This window comes from Sorex fumeus, unplaced genomic scaffold, assembly GCF_029834395.1.
Source record: "Sorex fumeus unplaced genomic scaffold, SorFum_2.1 ptg000044l, whole genome shotgun sequence".
Lineage (NCBI taxonomy): Eukaryota > Metazoa > Chordata > Mammalia > Eulipotyphla > Soricidae > Sorex > Sorex fumeus.
Genome location: NW_026606101.1, coordinates 49,842,501 through 49,867,532, shown reverse-complemented (window position 1 = coordinate 49,867,532; position 25,032 = coordinate 49,842,501). Strand labels below are relative to the sequence as shown.

At 49.0% G+C, this 25,032-nt stretch overlaps 1 protein-coding gene across 1 annotated transcript in view; it reads left to right on the top strand.

Moving 5' to 3' along the window:
- Positions 1 to 480: 480 nt before the first annotated feature.
- The window catches only part of ABCC5 (ATP binding cassette subfamily C member 5), a 95,163-nt gene continuing 70,611 nt past the window's right edge, over positions 481 to 25,032 (top strand). Inside the window, exon 1 of the mRNA XM_056121956.1 lies at positions 481 to 655. Within this exon, the coding sequence (XP_055977931.1) occupies positions 527 to 655 (129 nt within the window). The 5' untranslated portion in view covers positions 481 to 526. The remainder of the gene's footprint in view (positions 656 to 25,032) is intronic.

Sequence of the window (25,032 nt, the reverse complement as noted above, 5' to 3'; positions counted from 1 at the left end):
ATTGATTTGTGGAGTTTTTTTTATGCTTGGAACAAATTTAAATCATTTCTAGAAAGCCTTTTAAAAATAATATATCTCAATGCTCTGTATTTTGGGTTTGAATGTCACTGAAGAAGACATGTGTTCCTTTATCAATTTCTTTTCTCTTTGGGGCTGGAAAGAAATTCTATTATAGTGAAAATTTCCCCCCCTTTAAAAATTCAATTATTTTGTTATAGTGACAATTTCCCCCACCCCCCTTTAAAAACAGTGAAACAGAAGCAGGGTCCACAGTTATCTGCAGTTATCTGGGTTCTAACTGCAGTGCCACCCCAAAGCCAGAAGTTACAAAAACCAAATGGCACTCGAAAACAGTTAGATATCAGCGTTGAAACCAGGAGTCCTTGTATGTATCTTATCTTAGAGCACTTCTGGGTCTGACGGACGCAGCACAATTCAGGAGACACCTGTTCATGCTGAATCTTTTGTTTCAGAAGCTCTCCTGCAAAGCCGCAAGCCCTGCAGCCTGGCACTCGGCTGAGAGGCGATGAAGGATATTGACATAGGGAAGGAGTACATCATCCCCAGTGCTGGTTACAGAGACTCCAGAGACACAGCCAGCACTTCCGGGCAGCACAGAGATGGCCAGGACTCCAGATACAAGAGAACGCTACCGGTCAGTATTTCCTTTCTGGAGGCCATTCTCCTGCTTCCACAGACAGACCTGCCTTCTTGTCCTGTGCTGCATCATTTTTGTGTGTTGTATGGTGGGGAGCCTGCACACCTAGCCGTGCTCAGGGCTTACTCTTGGCTTTGTGTTCAGGACTCACTCCTGTGGTGCTGAGGGAATCGTCTTTTGTGTCCAGGATTGAGTCAGGGTTGGCCACGTCCATTGCAAGAGCCTTAACCCTTGCTCTGTCTCTGCGGCCCTGTGCTACACAACTTTCAAGGTTTCTTCGTCAGCCTTAGGTCACTCCTGTATTTCTGTCTTCTGACGGAGAGGATTGAGTGTTCAGCCTCTCCCCTACTTCTTCCTTTTGTATTCTGTTCCACTCACACCCTCCTTTGAGGCCTGCTGAAAAGACTTTGCTTAAGAAAATTGGGATTTGGGAGGCAGCAGAAGGTATATGAATCATTAAACTTCATTCATATACTCAAACAAAATTTTTTTTTTCTGGTGAGATCGGGCTGGGGTTTGGACACTTGCCTTGTACATGACTGAGCCTGGTTCCATCTCTGGGTATGCACTTGGTCCCTTAAGCCCCACCCGGAGTGATCCCTGAGCACAGAGCCAGGAGTAAACCCTGAGTACCTCTGGGTGTGGTTCCTCCCCCACCCAACCAAATAACCTAATGAAATATTAATCCTGGCTGGAGAGATGGCTGAGGACTGGAGTATGCACTTGGCATGTGGCAAGTGCTCCTGAGCACTACCAGACTCACTTGTCACTTGTCATCCCCTTGTTCATCGAGTTGCTCGATCGGGCGCCAGTAGCGTCTCCATCCACCCCTGTCATGTGCTAGTGTAGCCCAGTGGCATCTGCTCGTCCAGGAACACAAAGAGCATCAAAGCGGTCATTCAGGGTCTTAACAAAGGAGTCCGACCATCTCGTAGACGGGCGACCAGGTGTTCTTTTGCTGTTCTGTTGAATCCAGTCAGTAACGGCTCTAGTCCAGGGTCTAGACTAGCCCATAGAAATAAAGTGAAATGGAAATCCTTTGGAGAGAGTCATATGGATTTCAGAGACTACTTGGAACAGTTGTCGATCATAGTATAATCAGTATTTTTTGGGGGGGTAGAGGGTGGGGAAGGCAAAGCCTGCGGTGTTCAGGGCTTACTCCTGGCTCTGTACTCAGGGATCACTCCTGGCAGTACCTCGGGAATCCTGTGGGACGTCAGGGCTCGAACCCAGGTCAGCCACATGCAAGGGAAATGCCTTCCCCATGTACTATGGCTCCGGCTCAGTCGGTGTGTTTTTCAAGTAAACCATGAATGCCAATGAGCCTTGAGGGCCAGGCAGATACTGTAGAGCCCAGACGTTGCATGCAGGAGGAGCTCGGCTTCATTCCCTGGCACTGAAGAGTTCCCTGAGCACCATCTGTAGTGATCACTGGGCACTACTGAGTTCCCCTCCTCCCCCAATAATTTAATTTCCTCCAGGAGAACTAATACATAGTTCACTTAATTTACTTATTTAGTTATAATTATTTACTTGTTTAATTATTATTCTTTTTATTATTTTTTTGGTGGGGGTAGGGAGGCAGCCACTCTGGTGATGCTCAGGGCTTACTCCTGGCTCTGCGTTCAAAGGTGCTTTCTGGCGGGCCTTGGAAGATGACATAGGATGTCGGGGATCAAATTCGGGTCCAGCAGGTGCAAGGTGAACACCCTACCTACTGTACTATCTCTGACCCCTAATACTGTCACTGTCCTCCTGTTCATCGATTTGCTCAAGCGGGCCCAGTAACGCCTCCATCGTGAGACGTTGTTACTGTGTTTGGCATATCGAATACATCATGGGCAGCTTGCCAGGCTTTGCCGTGCAGGCTAGATACTCTGGGTTGCTTGCTGGGCTCTCCAAGAGAGGCGGAGGAGTCGAAGCCGGCTTGACCGGGATGGCTGCGCGCAAGGCACCCTACCGCTGTGCTATCACTCCAACCCTAATACACATTTAAAAAAATTTCTTTCTTCATCTGCCCCTTCCCATTGTCGTTGATGCAGTGACCAGGACACACTCTTGATTAGGTGCTCGCTGGGATTGGCCGTGTCCAGAGATGTACAGTTGGGTCACACTTGGCATGTGGGATAGACATGTGGTTTCTTGCTTGCAGGACAGGTTGAGCTAGCGCATGACCGTTAATCCCCCGTTTCTCTGTGTTTTTGGGCTCGGAGGCTGCTCCCCTAACTCAGGAGACCAGGGGATAACACTGGGGCTCCTACATGCGCAGCTCACATTGTAGCCCACACATTGAGCTTTCTCCCCGGCCCTCCCTTCCTAGACCTTTTGAACAGAAGGAAATGATTCTTTTTTTTTTTTGAGGAATAAACATCATACTTTCTCCTAAATGGCAGAATAGCCATTAAGGAACATGGAGGATGACTCATCTGGAGCTCATGAGAAAACTGAGGTTTGGGTTCTTGTATCTGGTCTGAGAAAGCCTGAGAACTTTTGCCACTGGTGCTAGAGTTTCATTACCTCTGGTGTAGGGAAGCCTTTGTCTGATGAATCAACACTTTCTCCCGCGTGGGAGCATTCTGTCCTGGCTCTGTATTAAAGACTGCTTTTGTCTCTTCAGGCTTAACTTTGGAGAAACACAGATTTAATGTAATCAGACTCAGATCCTCAAGTGCCAGTTTTGTAACTTCTTTGCGCCCTCGTGTCTGGCCCGCAGATTAATGACACATCTAGCGGTGCCCTTTCTGAGATCCTGACACTGAGGCCTGGGAGAGGCCGTAGGGTAACTACAGCAGAGTGGGATTGAGGGTGGTTAGCCTGGGTATTGTCTGGCCACTTCTGTGGCCTTCCTGGTTTAGAAGTCAAGTGATGTTCACCGGTGGAGTCTTTTTTTCTTTTGAGAGGGGAGGGATGGGGCACACCCCACAGTGCTCCGGGCTTACTCCTACCTTTGTGTTCAGGAATCACTCCTGGTGGGCTTGGGGGGCCACATGGCATGATGGGGCTTGAACTCATGTTGGTCACCTGCAGGACAAGTGCCCTGCCCGTTGTACTATATCTCTGGTCCCAAGACCAATGGATTCTCAACTCACAGAGTCAGTCATGGAGAATGAACTAAGCTGAGAAAATGCTGCTTCCCGTACCCAGTCAGTTTGGGAAGTGTTGGATCTTAGAGCTGGCAGCGGGCGGGGTGGGGACAGGAGGGGGGTTCTCAGCTGGGGGCCACAGCATGAGACTAGGGGGACAATCGGCCGGAAGGCGGGACATGGAAAGGAGATAGGTTTGGAAGGGGGCCGTGGTCCGGAGAAGGTTGAGAAGCACTGGCTGGTGAGGTGGGTGTGAGAGCAGAGTGTGTCCTGTGTTGAAACCTGGACTCCTGGCACTGTGGAACTGTGGGTTTTGTTGATTTTTTGAAAAGGAAAAAAAAAATTTTTTTTTTATGCTGTTAACTGCACAGCTCCATGTGTAGGTGTTAAAAAATAGTACAGAAAAAGACCGTCTCCACTTTATCCATCTTTTCTTCTATTGGTAAGATTTTTGCATAATTTGTATAACCACAGTACAATAATACAGTGACACAAAAGCATATTGATTGTGGCAGAAGAGATAGTAGGGTGGGTAGGGCACTTTCCCTGCTTGCAGTTGACACAGCTTTGATCCTCAGCACCACATAACGTCCCCAGAGCCCCGCCAGGAGTGACCACTGAGCGCAGAGCCAGGAGGAAGCCTTGAGCACGCCAGGTGTGGCCCAAAACAAGTAAAAGAGCTTTGATTGCCATGGATCCAGCCCGTCCACCTTATTCAGACCCACGGTTTTCATATCTGTGCATACTCACGTGTATTATATGCAACTTTCCCCATGGTTGACCCTCACAACCCAAACAGAAAACCTCTTCACATCCTCTCATGCTATGGCAGCCTGACCCTGGCTGCCTGAATTCTGGCAAGCGTCAGTCTGGTCTCCCTCCCTGTGAGTTTTGTCTCTCCTAAGACTGAGCTCATTTGTGGCATGTATGAGCAGTCTTTTCATTTTATGATGACTAGTTTTCCATGTTGTAGATCAATCCTAGTTGAACTGTTGGCTTGCTGTCTAACAGGAGTTACGTAACGGTCACGGGCGTTACACATCAAACTGCTTTGAATAACCGTGTTGGGATTTTGTGTGACCGAACATAAGGTTTCACTTCTTTGAATAAATGCCTGGGAGGGTAAGAGCTGTGTCATATGATGAGTGAATGTTTAATTCCATAAGAAATTTCCATTCTCTCTCTCTCTCTCTCTCTCTCTCTCTCTCTGTTTCCTGGTGGGTGCGAGGGGCATGCACCCAATGGTTCTCAGGGCTTTCTCCTGGCTTTGCACACAGAGATCATACCCAGCAAGGCTCAGGGGACCCTATGTGATGCTGGGAATCGAATCTGGGTCTGCAGCATGCAAAGCAAGCACCCTTCCCATGGAACTATTTCTGCGGTCCACTTCATCCCTTTTTCTCTCCAGAGTGGCTAGTTTGTCATTCCCCCCCAGACATGGAGGAGTGATCCAGTCTCTCAGCATTCTTGCCTGAATTGGGGTTTATCATTTTCATTGGGGGGTTATCATTTTGGTTTGGGGGTTATTACTCTGATTTTAGCCATGCTGATGGATGTATCAGATAGCTCGCTGTAGTTTTAATTTCTGTTCCCTGGATGCTGATCAGGCTCAGTTTTTATCCTAGGAAGATGAGTTTTGAGGCAGGGTGGAAAAAAATCAGTAGAGTGCAGCTGTGTGGGTGGGGGTGGGAGAGACAGAGAAAGAGAACTACGATCAGGTGGTCCTGTGAGAGAGGATAGGCTGTGTCTGGCAGTGAGGAGAGGGAGAGATTCAGGGCCAACTCTAGGGACGTCCCTGGAAGGACCTCCAGGAAAGCTTGTGCGGTACCTGGAGGTGATACTAAAAATTGCAAACCGTCAAACAAAGGACAGATGGGAGGAGTCGGGGACTCGGGAGATCAGAACGTTTGATTTGGACTGTGCTGACCTTGAAGTGCATCCAGGTGAAATGAGTCAAGAACATGGGGCAGGAGGTGGGATGTAGGGGTTCTAGTGCATGCAGGTAAGGGACACCCCACCGCCACCCTCTCTGAGTGAGCTGTCTTGCTGAGGAAGCCTTGCAGAGCAAGAAACGGTTGCACTGTGGGAAGTGCCATGTGGGGTTCTGCGACGTTGCCGGGGAGAGGGTCTCTGTCCAGTTGGATGGGGGCACTGACATTGGAGGCATAACATGCTTTCCTCTGCTCATGGAGGAGAACTGGAAACAGAAGCACGGGTTTTTATCTATTTGTTTATTTTGCTTTTTCGGTCACACCCAGTGATGCTCAGAGACTACTGCACTCAGGAATTACTCCTGGTGGTGCTTGGGGGGACCATATGGGATGCTGGGGATCGAGCCCGGGTCGGCCCTGTGCAGGGCAAACGTCTCACCAGATGCTTCGTTGTGCCTTTTGTCCTATAAATGACTGAGCCTGGAACCAGCTGAGCCCTAGATACAGGAAGCAGATGCTGCTGTGGGACTATTTTGCCCACCCGCGTGACTTTCATTTCCGTTAGCCTTGCTTAGTTCTTCAACTTTTAAACTCAGTCCTATCTTCCTAGTTTTTTTTTTTTTTTTTGATTTTTACAATTGTCTTGTGCCGTCTGGATCCTTTTTTAAATTTTCCCTTCAGCTATTGTTTTTCACAGTTTTTTTTCTCTTTTTGTTCAGTTAGTCCCAAACAGTATATTCATAGGCTTATGCCACCTATGTAGTCAAATAGATGCATCACTCTTGGTTGTTTTTTAAAGCTCACATAGCACCTAGGATCTTCTTGGCTCTTTATCTGTCAAAAAATGGAAATGTCTTGGATACGTTTATCTTGCCCTTGTCTTCACAGGTTAATATTTTGTAATAAAGGGAGCCAGCAAGATGACAGACAATTTTCTAGTTCAGAGAGGGTATAAAACTCAGTCATTTGGAGTGCTGAGAATATAGCTTGAGTCGAGTCCATGCCTTGCATTTGTAAGGCCTTGGTTTTGATCCCTGGCACTACACACACACACACACACACATACACAGTGTGACTCCCAGAGTACACTGATCAGAGCTCCTGACTTATAAAGCATAAGGTTACTAATTCAATCCCTGGCATCCCACATGCCCAGGCAACTCTGCTGTCTCCCTTGCCTGGTAACACGAACCATTTCTGGCTATGCTGCAGCCAGAAAAAAGGGATGAGCACCATAAAAAGGGGTACAAGCCCAGCAAGGGCTAAGACTTGAAATATGTTTTTGCCCATTGATCAGGGAGTTGGCCCCTGGCACACATGGGTGAGCCCCACCACGGTCCTGGTCACATGCCATCTCTGTACCTCAGCCTGAGAGTGCTTCTGGGCAGACGCCAGAGCTCGGGCAGCCCCGTGGGCCAGTGTGCACATACCACGACCTGATAAGAGGCCTCCGGCAAACACCCCAACTTAAAAACTGCAGTGCAGGGCCGGAGAGACAGTATCGGGTCTCCGGAACTCAGCTTTGCACGATTAGAGCCTCAGCTCTGCATGTGGTTCCCCGACCTGCCAGGGGTGATCCCTGAGCACAGAGCCAGGAGTAAGCTCAGAGTACTACTGGGTTTGGCCCCAAACACTCCAACAAAACTAAATCAGTTGTACAAACACCCCAATCAGGTTTGTAAGCAGCGCCTGACTGTCACGAGCTATGATGGGAAGAGTTGGAGCAGGGAGTCCAAAGTAAACACAAATAAATGAGAAGCAGATTGAAGTCATTGGAAGCAGACCGCTTTATAAGAATCCTTTCTTCAATAGACGCAGCTAACTGGGTAGAGATAACAATTTTGTGCCCCATGATCATGAGCATGTTAGTCATCAGAGACAGAAATCTGGGTCAGGTGCCCCCGGGTGCCAGGTATGCCTGTGACCCATCAGAAACTGGAAAAAAAAATAAAAGTACCTTCCAGCATCAGAGGACAAGGAGCCATCTGTAACGCATCTTGGGGAAACAGGGCTTTCCACTGTGCCTTAGCCTCTGACAGACAGGTCCACTTGACAGGAAGGTTTGGATTTGTCCAGCAAGGACTGAACATCAAGGAACAAACACTGGAAACACACCAGTAGTTTTTCTCCCCAAAGCTCTAAATGCCCGCAGTTTGCATGTTTCTTTGTATGGTCACTGCATCTTTTGGTTTTGTTTTGGGGCTGCACCTGGCAGTGCTCAGGGCTTACCCTGGGCTCTGCACTCTGGGCACCCTGTGCGGGGCCAGGAATTGATCCTGGGTTGGCGGGGTGCAGAGCAAGTGCCTTAAGCTGCTGAATTATTATCTCTCCAACCTCCCCCATCTTTCTTTGGGGGTGCTCTTTGGGAAGGCTGGCCCTCGTCCTCCACATCTTCAGATGTTTGTCGTTTTACCCCACTGCTCAGTCAGAGCGAAAGTCCCCGTCATGCGTTTTCACACCCAGCCTGTGTTTAAGACTCTTCTTCTCGGCTGTGCTCACACACCAGGTGCCGCTGAGCGGAATCCCTGGATCCCGAGGTGCTAACAGGGTTGCCTTCTGTTGCTCTGTTCTCTCGTGGAACCCCAGCCGTAGTCTAGGCTGGTGTGAGGCAGGCATTTTTTGGGTAGCGTCGTGCCCCTCCCCCCATTCCTGTGAGTCAAGCAGGGTTTTCAGGTACTGCCTTTCCTTGCCACTGGGCCCTTGGAGGTGCAGAACCGGAGGAAGCTGGGTTTAAGATGTCATGTGTACTTTTTTTTTTTTTTGGTGGTATGGAGGCCACACCTGGCAGTGCTCTGGGATCATTCCTGGCATAGAGCTCTGGGTACCATATGCAGTGCTGTGGTGGCCGCATGCCAGGCCATCATCTCTTCACCCCTGTGCTATCTCCCTGGGCCCTGTTTATTCCCGTTTCCTCTCTTCCTTCCCTTGAGGGACGTTGCAGTGGCAGGCTTGGTTGTGATGCTTGTATATGTGGTGTATGTGGTGCTTGCCTTTGAGCTGTGTTGTTTGCATGTGCTTGGGGTTCGGGGAGGGGTGGGGTCGAACTCCTGGCCTCAGGGAGTGCTTTTTTTTTTCCCCCTTGTGGTGCTCCAGGGAGCACAGGCTTCCACTGCTGCCTGGGAATTTCCACCTGCCACCAGAACTGTGCTTGGTGCAAATCAGCATTTGTGGGCAGCATCAAGGATGGAACCCACAGCCTCTGTGCTGCAAGCAAGGCACTGGGCCTCTGAGTCAACAACCCCATGCCCTCCAGACTCTGTGCATTTTTTTTTAATTATTTTTCCCTATGCAGTTTTGATCCCATACACACAAACTTCCCAAGATAATATGCACGTACCTGAGCAAAGTGGTTAGGTGAGATAAGGGTGAGCTGTTGCTAGGCCTGCCTGCTGGCCAGTAGAAGCCCTGGCCAGTGGACAGGTACACGGAGGACCGTGATCCCGTGGCTGTAGAAATGAATGAAGAGGAGACAGGGCTTCTGCCTTTGAGATCAAGGACTTCAGGGGGCTTGTTCGAAGGCAAGTTGAATTTGGAGGCATGAAGACCCTCCCTGGTATTGGAAGGCACTGCGGTGGGCAGCTCTGGGCTCAGTTGGCTTCTGCGTCCAGTGTGAGGTGGAGAGGGTGAAGTCGCTGAGTCCTCTTCTGATTGGCCAGTTTGTGTTTCAGTTCTTTTAAAGTAGAGCGATTGGGGGCCAAAGCAATAGTACAGCGGCTGATTGCCTTGCACGTGGCCGACCCGGCTTCCATCTCTGGCTTTCCATGTGGTCCCTGGAGCCAGCCAGGAGTGATTCTTTTTTTCTTTTTTTCCTTTTTGGGTCTCACCTGGCGATGCTCAGGGAGTTCCTCCTGGATCATGCACTCAGGAATTACTCCTGGCGGTGCTCGGGGGAACATATGGGATGCTGGGAGCCGAACCCAGGTCGGCCGTGTGCAAGGCAAACGCCTTACCCACTGTGCTATCGCTCTAGCCCCAGGAGTGATTCTTGAGTGCAGAGCCAGGAGTAACCCCTGAACATTATTTTTTGGTGTGACCCCCCCTAAAAAAAACAAACAATACCCCCTCCTCCCCAAACAAACCAATAATTGAATGAATAAAGTAGAGAGATGGTCCAGTGGGCTGTGGTTACTTGATGGGTGGGAGGTCTGAGGTCCATCCTGGACTCCCTGCCCCCCCCCCCAGCTTCCCAGCACCACTGTGTGACCCCAACTCAGTCTAAGAGACGGAAATGAAAATGTTAGCAAGAGCCAGGTGGAGCCCCCCAATGAATGGCAGGTGGGCTGGCTCTCTCTCTCTCTCCCCCTCTCCCTCCGCCTCCCACTCCGCCCCCCCCCCCCCCCACACACACACTCTCTCCTCTCCTCTCCTCTGTTCTCCGGGTGTTCAAATGCATCAAGTCCGGGGTGACACATTTGTCACCAGCACATGGAGCTATAAGGGACACTGAGCAGAAGTCCCGCCATGTGCCTGTGTCATGCTGAGTGTGTGTTCCTGTTTCCCTTCTCCCCCACGGAGGGCAGTTGTGTCCTTCTTCCCCTTAGCTCAGGCGGCCTCGAGGGCCTCTTTCTCCCACCCTAGTCCTCCCCCTCAGCTCCCTCTCTCCTGTGCCTCTCTTTAACCTTGGGAGCCCTTCTCATAATTAGTGATTTGAAATTTCTTTTTTTTTTTGGGGGGGGGTGTGTGAGCCAAAGTACTGTTCTAGGGATCAAGAAGATTAGTGTAATCTCTTCCCAAGAAACGTGATTCTCAGGAGGTTCGTAGGAGCGGGTAAATGTGGAAGAGACAGCCCGAGTGTCTAGGAACAGATGACTGGATAAAGGAACTCTGGTGCATAGGGGCAGCGGAATATTACTCAGCCCTAAGAGGAAATTTACTGCCACATGGACGGATCTGGGAAGTGTCATGCTGAGTGGAATTAAGTAGGGAGAGGGACAGATACAGTACGGTCTCTCTCATAGTTGGGATAGAAAGAAACATAGCAGGAGAATAATAAATACCCAAAGGCAACCGGAACTGCTAACTGGTCTTTGGTAGGAAGCTACCGCAGGGGAGGGAAGGGGGAGGGTTAAAGTCTGGTGGGTGCAGGGGAAGTGCAGGGGACACTGGGACAATGGTGCAGGGAAGTGGATGCTGCTGGGGAGAAGGATGTGGTAAGGGATTGGGTTACCCGTGAAACCTTATCATTAACGTCCCTAATAGCATATGAACCATGGTGCTTGAGCCTGGAGCCTGGGGAGGGGGGGGGGTTGGAAAGTGAAGATTAAGGGGGCTGGAGTGACAGCACAGCCGGTAGGGCATTTGCCTTGCATGTGGCCAACCCAGGTTCGATTCCCAGCATCCCATATGGTCCCCTGAGAACCAGCAGGAGTAATTCCTGAGTGCAGAGCCAGGAGGAACCACTGTGCAATGCCGGGTGTGACCCCAAAATAAAATTAAATAAATAAATAAATTGAAAGATTACAGAGGAGAAGAGAAATCACACCGAAACCTCCCTGGTAACCACCAGTTATTATCCAAGATTGGGGTCTGGTGCGGTGACCCAGGGAGGGAATTTGGAAGCTCCTCCAAGGGTCCCTGAGCTTGTGTTTTCAGCACGGAGACTATGTCCTGCGCGTTTCCTGGCCGTTGGCAGGAGGGATCAGCACGAGTGGTCTCCACATTAGCTTCCGCTTGTTGGGGTTCACAGTGACCCAGCAGATTTTCTGGGCAGTTGATGCTAGGATAAGAACACTGACTTTTGCTTGTCTTCTCTCCCTGGCGGGCAGGGGTCTGTCCAGCTTCGAGAGCTCAGGGCTGGTGCTGGTTTCTGCTGGGTGCCTCTCACTGCAGCCCGGGGCTCCCTGGCAGGGTTGACAGCAGCAGTGCAGTTCGTGGCAGCCAGCAGTGTGCCGACGTGGTGACAACCTGCAGCTCAAGAGACCTGGCACGGCCTCTGGTGCTGGCTCCTCTGGTGCTTCGTGCCACGGGGCCGGGTGCCCTCCAGGAAACGCTGCTTAAGGGGAGAAGAAACCACCCGGGAAAGAGTATTGCAACCTGTTCTTCTGGTCCAGCGGTTCTCATTTTTGTTTTTTGGTATTTTTGTTTTTAATTATTCTTCTTCTGTTTGTTTTGGGTCGCAACCAGTGACACTCAGGGGTTACTCCTGGCTCTGCACTCTGGAATTACTTGTGGTGGTGCTTGGGGGACCCTATCAGGATGCCAGCGATCGAACCCAGGTGGGCCATGTGCAAGGCAAACGCCCTCTCCTCTGCATTTTTATCGCTCCAGGATTTTTGGGAACTCGGAACCTTATTTTGTTTCAGATGTGTAACTTGGAGGGACTCGAGGAGATAGTACAGAGGTAGTACAGGGGTGATAGTACTTTCCTTCACGCAGCCAGCCCTGAGCTATTTCCTGGTCCTCTCCTCTTTTCTTTATGTTTCCTTGTGATGCTTATTGCTTATTTTGGGCCACACCTGGCAGTACTCAGGCCTTACTCCTGGCTCTGCACTCAGGAATTACTCCAGGCAGTGCATGGGGAAACCATATGTGGTATGAAGATCGAACCTGGGTTGACCGTGTGCAAGGCAAGTGCCCTTCCTGCTATACTATGACTACGGCCCCTGCTCATCTTTTCTTACAGCTAAGAAGAAACACTTGGGTTTGGCACCAAGCATTTTGTCAGTCACCTTCGCGGCACTGAGCAAGTTGTATCTAGAAATTTCATTTTGGCTTTTTTGGGGGGTTGGGGGAACGTTGAGGATCAGATGCTGGGCCTCACACATGGGGGGGTTCGGGGAGCGTTAGGGATCAGACGCCGGGCCTCACACATGCTGGCAAGTACTGTGCCGCTGAGCCCCGCTTTTCTATCCTCAGCCCTATTTTTGGCTTATTTTTTCTGGGAGTGGTGATGAAGGGGTATGTTGGCACTGTTGGGGGCTACTCTGGGCTCTGTGCTCAGGGGACCAGCAGTTCCAGGGATCTAATTGGGATCAGCCATAATTACTCCCTTAACCCTGTGCTCTCTTTCATGCCCCTTTTAAAAGTTTTTGTTTGTTTGTTTGTTTTGGGGCCAGAGAGATAGTACAGTGGGCACGGCACTTGTTCTGAGTGTGGCTGACTCGGTTTTATTCCCTGGAACCCCATATGGTCCCCTGAGCATCACCAGGAGTGATCCCAGAGTGTAGAGCCAGGGGTAAGCCGGGTACTCTCTCTGGCCGTTTATTTTTGTTTTTATTTATTTTTAATTTTTTAAAAAATGTTTATTAGTGAAACACCATGAGGTACAGTTGTAGACTTACAAATTTTGTGCTTGGGTTTCAATTATACAATGATCAAATACCCATCCCTCCACCAGTGCCCATTTCCCACCACCACGGGTCCCAGTATCCCTCCCAATCCCCCATCCCCCATCCCACCCTGCCTCTGTGACAGGGCATTCCCCTCTGTTCTCTCTCTCCTTTTGGGTGCTGAGGTTTGCCAGAGAGGCATTGAGTGGCAATCATGTTTGATCTATAGTCTACTTTCAGCATGCTTCTCCCATCTTGGGAGGATCCTCTCAACACTCTGGCCCATTTTTGGCATTTATTTTTTAAAAGCTATAACAAAATCTTATTAAAGAGATTTTATCCCATACAAAAGACCTACATTTCACTCTTGGAGTCAGTGGCCGTCAGCTCCGCTTATGAGACTCTCTTGGAAGAATGGAGGCCCTGACCAGAGCATGGAAACCTGCCCTGGGCAAGGGTCTCACGTTGGTGCTGACCCAGAGGTTCCCGTGCCAGCTAATGTGTAGTAATTTCTGCTGCAGCTCGGAGAGGCCTCCCTGGGTCTCAGAGCTTTTCCTGCCTTTTCTGGAAGAGGCAAACACGGTGTGGCAAATTGTGTACATTTCATTTACCCACTTGAGAAGCAGTTTGTGTGTGTGTATGTTTTGTTTTGTTTTGTTTTGTTTTTTGCTTTTTTGGGTCATCCCCGGTGATGCACAGGGGTTACTCCTGGCTTGTGCACTCAGAAATTACTCCTGGTAGTGCTTGAGGACCATATGGGATGCTGGGAATCGAACCCAGGTTTCCGGTGTGCAAGGCAAATTCCCTACCCACTGTGCTGTTGCTCTAGCCCCTGTGTGTGTTTTAAAGTCACTGCTCTCAGGGGAGAAAGCAGCTGGAATAGAGAAGGGATCACTAAGAAAAAGATGGCTGGAGGAATCGTTTGGGATGGGAGATGTGTGCAGAAAGTGGATAAAGGACCAAACATGGTACCCTCTCAGGGTCTGTATTGCAAACCATGATGCCCAAAAGTAGAGAGAGATGATGGGGAATCATGTCTGCCATGGAGGCAGGGGGAGGGTGGGAAAGGGGGGTATACCGAGGATATTCGTGGTGGGGAATGTGCACAGGTGGAGGGATGGGTGTTTGATCATTGTGTGATTGTAACCCAAACATGAAAGCTTGTAACTATCTCACAGTGATTCAATAAAATTTTAAAAAAATAGAAAAAATAAATAAAATAAATAAAGTCACAGCTCTGACTATAATAAACTTGGGGACGAAATTGCCACCGGAAGTCCCTTTCTGCCCTTCCCCAGTCTTGTCCCTTCTGTCCCCCTTGGGCTCCCCCCTTTCCTCTTCCCATCTGGTTAACCACTAATTATTCTTCGAGTCTGAAAGTTTATTTCTGTTTTATTTTATTCATCTGTTTGGTTTGTTGCTGGTATATCCTGCATAGGAGTGGAGTCATATGGAGTTTTTCTTCTCCATCTGCCGATGGTGCTAAGCAAAAGAGCAAAGAGACCTCCAGGTCTATTCATGTTGTTGCAAAATGCAAGTCTTTATTTTAAGTATATTTGTGAGAGAGAATTTAGAATTTCATGTAACATTTATCTATCTATAGATCAGTATGTTTTATAGGGGGCTGGGCCTATACCCAGTGGTGCTTCGGAGTTATTTCTGGCTCTGTGCTCAGGAATAGCTCACGGAGATCATATGTGGTACTGGGGATCAAGCTGAGGTCAGCCGTGTGCATGGCAGGTGCCTTACCTCTATACTATCTTTTTTTTTTTAATGCTTTTTGGGTCACACCCAGCAATGATCAGGGGTTGCTCCTGGTCCACGCACTCAGGAATTACTCCTGGCAGTGCTCAGGGGACCATATGGGATGCTGGGAATCAAACCCAGGTCAGCCACATGCAAGGCAAACGCCTTACCCACTGTGCTATTGCTCCAGCCCCTTGTACTATCTTAAACACATATTTATCGATTCATCTGTCAGTGGGTTTGCCCAGCTCTTGGCCATCTTCAGTAATGTTGCAGTAATCATGGGATGCCTGTACCCATTTGCGTTTGATATTTTGGCTGGAGTGGGAACCGTGAATCATGTGGAATGTTCACTTTTTAATGCTTTGCTTTCGGGGAGCCATACCCAGTAGTACGCAGAAGGTTCTCCTGGCTTTTGGAGGTTCAGTACTCATAAGACTGTATGGAGCTAGGGATGGAACCCAGGCCTCTGGCATGCAAAGCATGGACTCAGCTTGCGTGGCTCTTGCCCCAGCTTTCCATTTGTTTGTCTGTTTTGGGGTCACACCCAGCGATGCTCAGGAGTTACTGCTCAGGAATCACTCCTGGCGGTGCTTGGGGGACCAAGTAGGGTGCCAGGGATGGAACTCAGTCAGCTGCACGCCAGGCAAGCTCCCTGTCTGCCCCTTGACTCTCCATTTTGAATTGTCTGGGGCATTCCATACTGCTTTCCAGAATGACCGCGTCAATCTGCATCCCCGGCAGTGATGGATCTTGGCTCCCTCCTCCCCACACTTCTCCAGCTCTCAGTGTTTCTTGTCTTTTGGATGACAGCCGTTCTCGCACAGTGACTCACTCTTACGCAGGGGAGAGGGTGATGCTGTGCCTCTGACGTGCATTTCCTTAGCAGTGACAGGTGACGCTGGATCAGAGAGAGAGGACAGGGATGAGGCGCTCGCCTTGCACACGGCCGACCCCACATCGAGGCTCAGGGACCACCTATGGTCCCCAGGAGTGACCTTGGAACACACAGCCAGGAGTCAGGTCTGAGCTCTGCTGGGTGTGGACCCAAAATGAAAAATAGAAAATGATAAATATTTCTTCATGGGGCTGCTGACGTCTTTTGTATTCTTCTTTGGAGAAGTCTTTGTTTAGATAACCTGCCTAGTTGTTGTTTTTTTTTTTAATTTTTGTTAGTGAAACACCATGAGGTACAATTGTAGACTTACAGATTTTTATGCTTGGGTTTCAGTTATACAATGATCGAGTACCCATCCCTCCACCGGTGCCCATTCTTCACCTAGTTTTAATTTTAATTTTACTTATTTTCCCCACTATATTTAAACACTGTGGTTTATAAAAAAAAAGTTGTTCGTGATGATTTGTTACAGACATTCAGTATTTCAACACCAAACCCAATACCACTGTAACCTTCTCTCCACCATTGTCTCCATTTCCCCAACCAGCTGTCAAGCCTGCTACCATAGCAGACCCACAGTAATTTATTTTATGTTGCTTGTCACCATTCAGTGGCTAACAGAATGATCAAAAAACACTTGTGTAGAAGAAAATTTGTGAAAATTGTTGAATGTCACCATGGGGACAGTAAGTCCTTGTCTGAGGTTTTACTAAGCTGTTGTGGCAAGTTCCGCCTCCTGTGTCAATGTTTTTGGTGGTTGAGATTGGTTGACTTCCACGTTACATCCATTCAATCTGGTGGGCCACTGCTGGGATATCAGTGTTGAAGAGTTTGGAGATGTCACTCCAGGAAATCCAGAATATTTAACTGGGGATAATTTTCCCAGTTTCTAAAGTGGATTATTCCGTTTGTCGTGGCTATTGTGTTTTATATGCTGCTGTTGTGTTTTATGCTGCTGCTGTTGTGTTTCATACATTATTTCTATAAATACAAATGGCCTAGGGGTTGAAGAGGCAGGGCAGCTGTTATGTTACTGTGCTTGGCGGATGCTGTTTGATCCCTGGTATCCCATAATATCCCTCAGGCACCACCAGGAGTGATTCCTGAGCACCACTGGGTGAGACCCCCAGACGATACATAAATACATAGATAAGTAAACCCATCAATATAAGAGCCCTGCCAGCCTGCAGCTGGGCACAAGGTGTGTGCCTGTCTTTCCCCTCAGCCGGGTGAGATGCTGTCCAAGCTTCTCAGTACGCTGTGGGCTCCTGTATCCCACCTTTGCTTCCCTGGGCTGTTGGGGTTAAGTCCCCACACATCAGAAAGTCGGGCACAGCACCTGCATGTCTTTTTTTTTTTTTCCGTGCACTTTTTTGCTTGCAGGTCTAGGTTAATCTTTATTTTATTTTATATTTTTTCTCCATGATTTGTTTTCAGTGTAAACCTCTGAAACCCTATCATTGTGTTAACCAAGCTAATCACACCCAGTGTAAGAGGAACCTTAAAGACATTTCTTGGAACTTGGCTTATGAAACTACTAAAAGTCCTCTGGGGCTCCCCTCCCACCCCACACCCTGATTAGGGGTAATGCTAGATTACCTGTGTGGTCTTATCACTGAATGGTCAGTTTCAGAGCTAAATCCTGGCCTGGGCTGCTCCTGTCTGTGAGCTGGCATAATCGCTAATCCTCAGTGTGATGTTGAAATGGAGTGAGTGCAGGTGAGAGCCGGTGTGCCAGTTCATCCACAGCATGGCGCTTAGCCCTGGACTCCAGGTTCTTGCATTCTAAAGGTTGCTGACCCTTTTCACTGAAGTGGCCATGATTTAGGCGTTTCTTCGGCGGATAAAATATTTATTTCTCCCAGGGCTGGGAAGATAGTCCAGCGGGTAGGGCACTTGCCTTTCTCTCAGCCAACCCTGGTTCAATCCCTGGCATCCCATATAGTCCCCCAAATATCGGCAGGAGTAATTCTGGAGCACAGAGCCAGCACTAACCCCTGAGCATTGCTGAGTGTGGCCCCCAAACAAACAAAACTTATTTTTTTTTCCATTCTTGGTGTCGTTGTCCTTGGAATGGCCAGGAATCACCCACCTTCCCAACCGTACAGTGCTTGTACACATGCCTGCTGGGGTTGCACTCTTTAGTTGTGGTACTCCCCATGGGTGCTGTAGTTTCCACACCTGTGCCAACCAGGCATCACATGCAGGCTGCAGTCTTTGGCAGTGTTCACGGGGGGGGGGGGGGGGTGTCGTACTATAGTTGTTGTGCTCTACCTAAAGATCCTTATAATGTCAGGGTTTTCCAAACAGCAGTGCTGTGAGGAATGTGCATGGCACATGTAGGAAGCACAGGAGTCGAACTCACTACCTGATGCTTACAAGTCAAGTGCTCTTGGTCATGTTGACTCTGTGGTTTTTAAGTTCTTTTCTCTTTCTCTGGAAGATAGTCTCTGCCGTTGATGTATATATACACATATAGATTCTTTCATACACACACACACACACACACACACACACATACACACACACACCCCAGCAGTGCTCAGGGCTTACTCCTGGCTCTGTGCTCAGAGACCACTTCTGCTGGTGCTTGGGGCACCGTATGTGGTGCCAGGGATCATACCCAGGCCAGCCGTCTGCACCTCCTGGGAGGATGAGGGCATTGAGATGGCCCTGCCGCCTTCTCCGCATCCAGGAGCTAGCTGAGCAAAGCCAGGGCCCCCGGAGTGGCAAGGCTGTCCTCCCCACGGCCTTGCTGTGAGGAAAGCTCACAGCAAACCTGTTTCTGTTGCTGGATATCTTGGCCCAGGGGCTCCTGTGCAGGAGGAAGGGTCCTGCTTGCCGGCGGAAGGGAGCCCCGTTGCTCAGTGGTGCCCCATGGGCTGCTCCGTGCCCCAGACAAACTTGGGGCTCCCCTCACTGGGGAGGGGTGGGTACAGGCCTGCCGCAGGGTGCCTGCAGGGGTGAGGCCCGGCTCTGTGCAGGTGGCCCTGCTCCTGGAGCACATATCTCCTGGTCTACATGTGTGTGTTTTTCTGACTTTGATTTGAACTGTGGCACAGTGCAAACACTGTTATCTACTTCAAGCGCCCTGGTGTCGCCACGCTGCCCCTCTGCCCTCTCCTTGGCAGCGAAGGCCCAGCCCAGTGTCTCGGAGTCCTTGGGACCTTAAAAAGCAGATTCTGGTTCTGGCGTTCAGGGTCTCTCAGCTGTCCGCGCGAGCCGTGGTATTCCCCCACCGAGGGAACCGTGTGCGGCCGACTTGTGTCTTCGTGGATGTGTCATCTGTAGTGCCCCTAGGGAATAGAAAGGGGAGCTGAAGAGATAGATGAGCAGACAGGGCACATGCTTGCTTTTTTTGCTTTTTTTTTTTTAGTTTTTAATTAATTAATTTTTTATTTAATCACCGTGAGATAGTTATAAGCGTTCATGTTTGAGTTTCAGTCATTCAGTGATCAAACACCCGTCCCTCCACCAGTGCACATTCTCCACCACCAGTGTTCCCAGTATACACCCCCTTTCCAACCCTCCCCTTTCCTCCATGGCAGACAATGTCCTCCATACTCTCTCTCTCTCCTTTTGGGTATTAGGGTTTGCAGTACAGGTACTGAGAGGTTGTCACGTTTGGTCCTTTATCTACTTTCAGCACTCATCTCCCATTCTGAGTGATCCCTCCAACCATCATTGACTTAGTGATCCCTTTTCTATCCCAGCTGCCTTCTCCCTCCAGCTCATGTGGCAGACTTCCAGCTATGGAACAGTCTTCCTGGCCCTTGTGTCTACTGTCCTTGGGTGTCAGTCTCATATTATGTTATTTTATAGTTCACAAATGAGTGCAGTCCTTCTCTGCCTGTCCCTCTCTTTGTGACTCTTTTCTCTTAGCATGAGACTTTCCATGCCCATCCACTTATAGACAAATTTCATAACTTCATCTCTCCTAACAGTTGCATAGTTTTCCACTGTGTAGATGTACTAAAGTTTCTTTAACCAGTCGTCTGTTCTCGGGCACTCAGGTTGTTCCCAGATTCTGGCTATTGTGAACAGTGCTGCAATGAACATGCAGGTGCAGATATCATTTCTACTGTGCTTTTTTGAACCTTCAGGTTATACACATGTTTTGAATACTGTAGGCATGGGGGTGACACCACATGGCCCACCCAGCTCTGACAGGAGTAACCCCCAAGCATTGCTGGGCCTGGTCCCCAAACAGACAAAAACCAAATATAAGTAAGAGGGAAATAAAGAGGGCTGAAGAGATGGGACAGTGGGGTAAGGCGCTTGCTTTGCCTGCAGCCAGCCTTGGTGTGATTCTTGGCATTACATTTGATCCTCCAAGCACCATCAGGACTGATCGTTAAACACAGACCTACGAGTGAGCCCTGAGCCCTCTGTGTGTGGCCCACACTGTCCCCAACCCTTGCCAAAAAGAAAACAAAAAACACCTGTAGGGGCCGGGGAGATAGTATAGGGAGGCATGTGCCTTTCATTCAGCCAACCTAGATTTGATCCATCCGCATTACCACATATAGTCCCCTGAGCTCATCAAGCGTGATGCCTGAGCATAGAATCAGGAGGATGCCTAGACTTACATGGGTGTGGCCAAATCCCTCCAGCTCCTCACCTCCCCAATTCTCTCTCTCCCTCTCTCTCCCTCTCTCTCTCCCTCTCTCTCCCTCCTCTTTCTCCTCTCACACACACTCACACACACTTTCCTCTCTCACACACATACTCACACACATGCACTCTCTTTCTCTCTTCTCTTTCTCCTCTCATATACACTCACACACACTCTCTCCTCACACACACACACACACACACACACACACACACTCTCTCTCACAACTCTCATACACACATATAAACACACACACTCTTCTCACACACACACTCTCTTTCTCCTCTCACACACGCACACACTTTCTCTCTGACACACACACACACATTCTCTCTCTCCTCTCTCTCTCACACACTCTTTCTTTCTCACACACACACATACATACACACTCTCTTTTTCCTCTCATACACACACACCCCAACAAACAAACAAAAAAATCTTTTGAGGGATTTTTGGGCCACACCCGGTTGTGCTCATGGATTAGTACTGGTAAGCTCAGGGACGGTATGTGGTACCAGGAATCTAACCTGGGATGGCCACGAGCTAGACAAGCGCCTTGCCCGCCAGGCTCTCTCTTCGGCCCCTCACATCTTAATGCACCTTCTCGAGATTGATTCCAGTTGGATTAGTTCGGGGAGACCCGACACTCACTTCTTTGATCCAGTATTTCTTGGTCCTGACCAGGCTCACTGACCCACGTTTCTCTATCCTGGGATATCATTCTTTCTCTCAGATTCTAAGCACTCTGCTCTTGGTTCATTTCCATTCTCAATCCATCCCACTTAAGACTGTGGAGAACTCACTGGAACGTTCATGTGCTACAACAGCTGTATTTTCACCTGTAAACAGACAGACTTTTTCCTCTCTGGGCATCTTGAACATTGAAACCTTTTTTTGGAAACCTCAAGGGGAAGAGAAGTTGGGCATCAGCCAGAGATGCCAGGCAGGCTCCATCTGTGCCCTGGCTGGTGGAGGAGTGGTGAGATGCTTCTGTTGTATGTGCATGTCTGAGCCTGCAGATGGGCCTTACGCAGGGTGACGTCTGCTCCCCAGGGGGCCACACCCCCAGCGCCCAAGGCTGTCTTTTGGGGGTATCTGCTTAGGTTTGGTTGAATTCAGAAATTGCATTGTTCTGCAGTTAAGTACAATTATGTGTGTACTTCTTGTGATTTAATCGTGTAATTGAGACTTGGAAACAGTTTGCCTCTGAGGTTAGTTAGGAGAGGGAGAGTTACAGTTTCTCTGAATCTGCTAAGGGCTGGAGGTTGTCGAGAAAGCCACATCTCAGCCCAGTGTAGCGGGATGATTTCTTTGTTTCTTTTTTTGTCTTGTTTTTCCGTTTGCGGGTCACAGCTAGGAGTGCTTGGAGGCCACACCTGGCTCACTGCTCAGGGGTCACTCTGCCATGCTCTGGACGAGGGGGTGCCAAGGACGGGCCCCTTGCATGCAAAGCATGAGCCCACTCACCCCTTTGAGTCTTCTTCCTGGCCCCTATTCGTCTGTGAAACACATACAGCATAAAGATCATGAGCCTCAGCTTTAAAGCCTGTGTGCCCATCCCTGCAGCTATTGAAGCTACGTGCCTCAGTTTCCCCAGCTAGAAATAGGGGAAATAATACCTTCCTCATAAAGCTGTTGTGACGGTGAAATGAAAGCATTGGCAACAATGCCTGGCTTTGTAAATACTAAGTTGATTTGTTAAATATTATTTTGCACAGATTGCCCATTACCCGCAAATAAGCAGTTTGTCACCAGATACGTGCTAATCGTGAGATCTGGCCTGGGATAGGGGGCTGGCACGTGCGTTTCCCGCTGAGGTCCCGGGACAGGTGCCATGCAGGTGGCCCCGGGTCAAACAAATAGATCATGAAGTACTCAGGCTCATGCTACGTCTCTTGGGCAATAATGCTGGAAAATGATAAAGTTAATTGAGCCAATCTAGGTCTCTAATTACTAAGACTCTTTAATCCTATAATGCCACTGACGGAATTGATCCTCAATAATCCAGGAAAAGTACAGCCTTAATTCATTTGTTTTATGACTAATAAGCAGGATAGTGGGGAATGCAAAGTAGAAATGCAGTGGTGAATGGGATCGCACACACCCCCTTCCACCACCACTGCCTGTCACACAGCATTAAATGAGAATAATGCAGGTTATAAGGCAACATGATAATAGTTTGATTTCTTGGGACCGGAGTGATAGTACAGCGGTTGGGTGCTTGCCTTGTACGTGGGGAACCCAGGCTTGATCCCCAGGGCCTCAAACACTGCTAAGAGTGATCCCGAGTGCAGAGCCAGGAATAAGCCCTGAGCACCGCTGGGTGTGGCCCAAGAAAAGAGCAGCAGACAAAAAAAAATTTCTTTTCATTCTTTTTGGGGAGGGACACATGTGGTGATGGTTGGGGAATCAGACTCCCACATGCCAAAGCAGATGCGGCGCTGCCATGCATTGGTCCTTCTCTGAGCCCTGGAAATATTTTAGTTGCCATTTGATTTGAAAGGGCTGGGGTTGTGACTCAGAGGTAGAATGCTTGCCTCGAATGGGTTTATTGCCAGCAACACACACACACACACACACACACACACACACAACACACAATGTAGTTGCTGTCTAAATACTTAAGACCAAGTTCTGGATCGTGCTTGGAATCAGTGATGAAAACAAAAGTCCCTCAGGGTTCTATTTAGTTATTTTGGGGCCATAGCTGGAGATGCTCAGGGGTAACTCCTGGCTCTGAACTCAGGAATCATTCCGGTGACCGTATAGGATGTTGGGGGACCACATGGAATGCTGGGGGCTTTACCCGGCTACGTGCAAAGCAAGCCCCCTACCCACTGTACTCTCACTCCAGCCCCAATATCAGGGCTTCTTAACCGGAAGCTTCCCACTGCAACAGGAAGAGTGTGAGGAAGACAGAGGAGGAAGAAATAATGAGTCTGACTCTTGCAGGAGTCAGAGAAAGCTGAAGGAAAAAGGAAACGACTGGAGTTAGCTGGCAGATTGATCAGACAAATGGGTAAGGTAGTTGCTAGTTACCCCATAGTAAAGGTTCATTAGGGACTGGAGAGATAATGCAGGGATGAAGGTGCTTGTATGCGGCCAACCCAGATTCAGTCGTCCCCAGCACCAATAGGGTCCCTTGAGCACCTCCAGCTGTGACCCAAACCTGACCCCCACCCCCACTCTGGAAAAAAAAAGTGTATTTGGGTGCCTACTTCTATACCAGGCTCTTTCCTTGATCCCACATGAGTCCTCACCATTGCTGTGAAAATGAATAACCGGAAGGTTAGAGGCCAGATACCGTGCTGAAGGCTGGCGGCAGAATTGCTGGGCACACTCGGGTCTGCCCTCAAATCCACCCTCAAAATCGCCTCCCTTTATTCCTCCCACGACTGTGGGAGGTTCTCTCTGCAGGGGCCCTGGGGAGGGCATCTCAGGAATGAGAGGGCCGCCTGTGTTTGGGAATGTTATTTGGATATTTCGAGGTGCTGGCCTGTGGGTACTTGCCTGTGCCTTGTGCAAGTTGCTGACCTGGGTTCAATCCCCGGCATCCCATATAGTGCCCTGAGCGCGCTAGCAGTGATTCCTCTGCACCATGGGGTGTGGCCCCCCAAAAAACAAAAATAAAATTAAATTTAACAAATCAAATCAAAAGGAACTTATCTTGCACGTAGTCAACCCAGGTTCAGTCTCCAGCATCTCATGTAGTCCCCCAAGCACGGCCAGGAGTGACCCCTGAGCATTGCTGGGTGTGATTCCCCCCAAAATCAAATTAAATCAAATCAAATCAGAGGGTGCACAAGAGCTCCCAGTCCCGGTTCTGCTACAGAGTTTCCTTAATGCTGATCTCTTGCTCCCTGAGAGGCCTGGAGGAACCACTGTTACTTGTCAACACTTGTTGCAGTTTTTTTAACAGAGCCTTTGAAAAGAGCGTTTCCCCTTGGACTGGTATCGGACTGAACAGAGCTCATGCCATAAGAAAATTTTGTTGTTGTTGTTGTTAAGCTCAGAATGATTCTTCTGTCCACAGGTTTCGATGAAAACCATAGATAGGCATATTTGGGAGGAAGAAAAGGAAATTAGATTTGTAGTGCACAGAGTTTCTGAGCTTAAAAACAATTCCAGTGTGTCTCTGAGAACATTAGAAAAGTACAGTGGGACCCTCAATATTTCACCGTCTGTTTGTTTTGGAAATTTGGATGATGGTTGTGCAACACTGACTAATTCTCCAAGAGTGGATATTTTTTAAAAAATTTTTTTATTAGTGAAACACCATGAGGTACAGTTGTAGATTTACTATTTTTTGTGCTTGGGTTTCGATTATACAATGATCAGATACCCATCCCTCCACCAGTGCCCATTTTCCACCACCATGGATGATATCCCCCCCACCCCCATCCCCCGAACCCCCCTGCCTCTGTAGCAGGGCAATCCCCTGTGTTCTCTCTCTCCTTTTGGGTGTTGTGGTCTGCAAAAGAGGCATTGAGTGGCAAACATGTTCAGTCCATAGTCTACTTTCGACATGCGTCTCCCCTCCTGGGAGGATCCTCCTAACACCCTTTATTTGGTGCTCCCTTCCCTATCTGAACTGCCCTTTCCCCTAGAATATCCGGCTGGCCCCAAGAGTGGATATTTATGTGAATAAAAATGCAAGATTGGGGCTGAAGTGATAGCACAGCAGGTAGGGGATTTGCCTTGCATGTGGCCGACCTGGATTCGATTCCCAACATCCCGTTTGGTCCCCTGAGCACCACCAGAAGTAATTTTTGAGTGCAGAGCCAGGAGTAACCCCTGTGCATCGCTGGGTGTGACCCAAAAAGCAAAATTTTT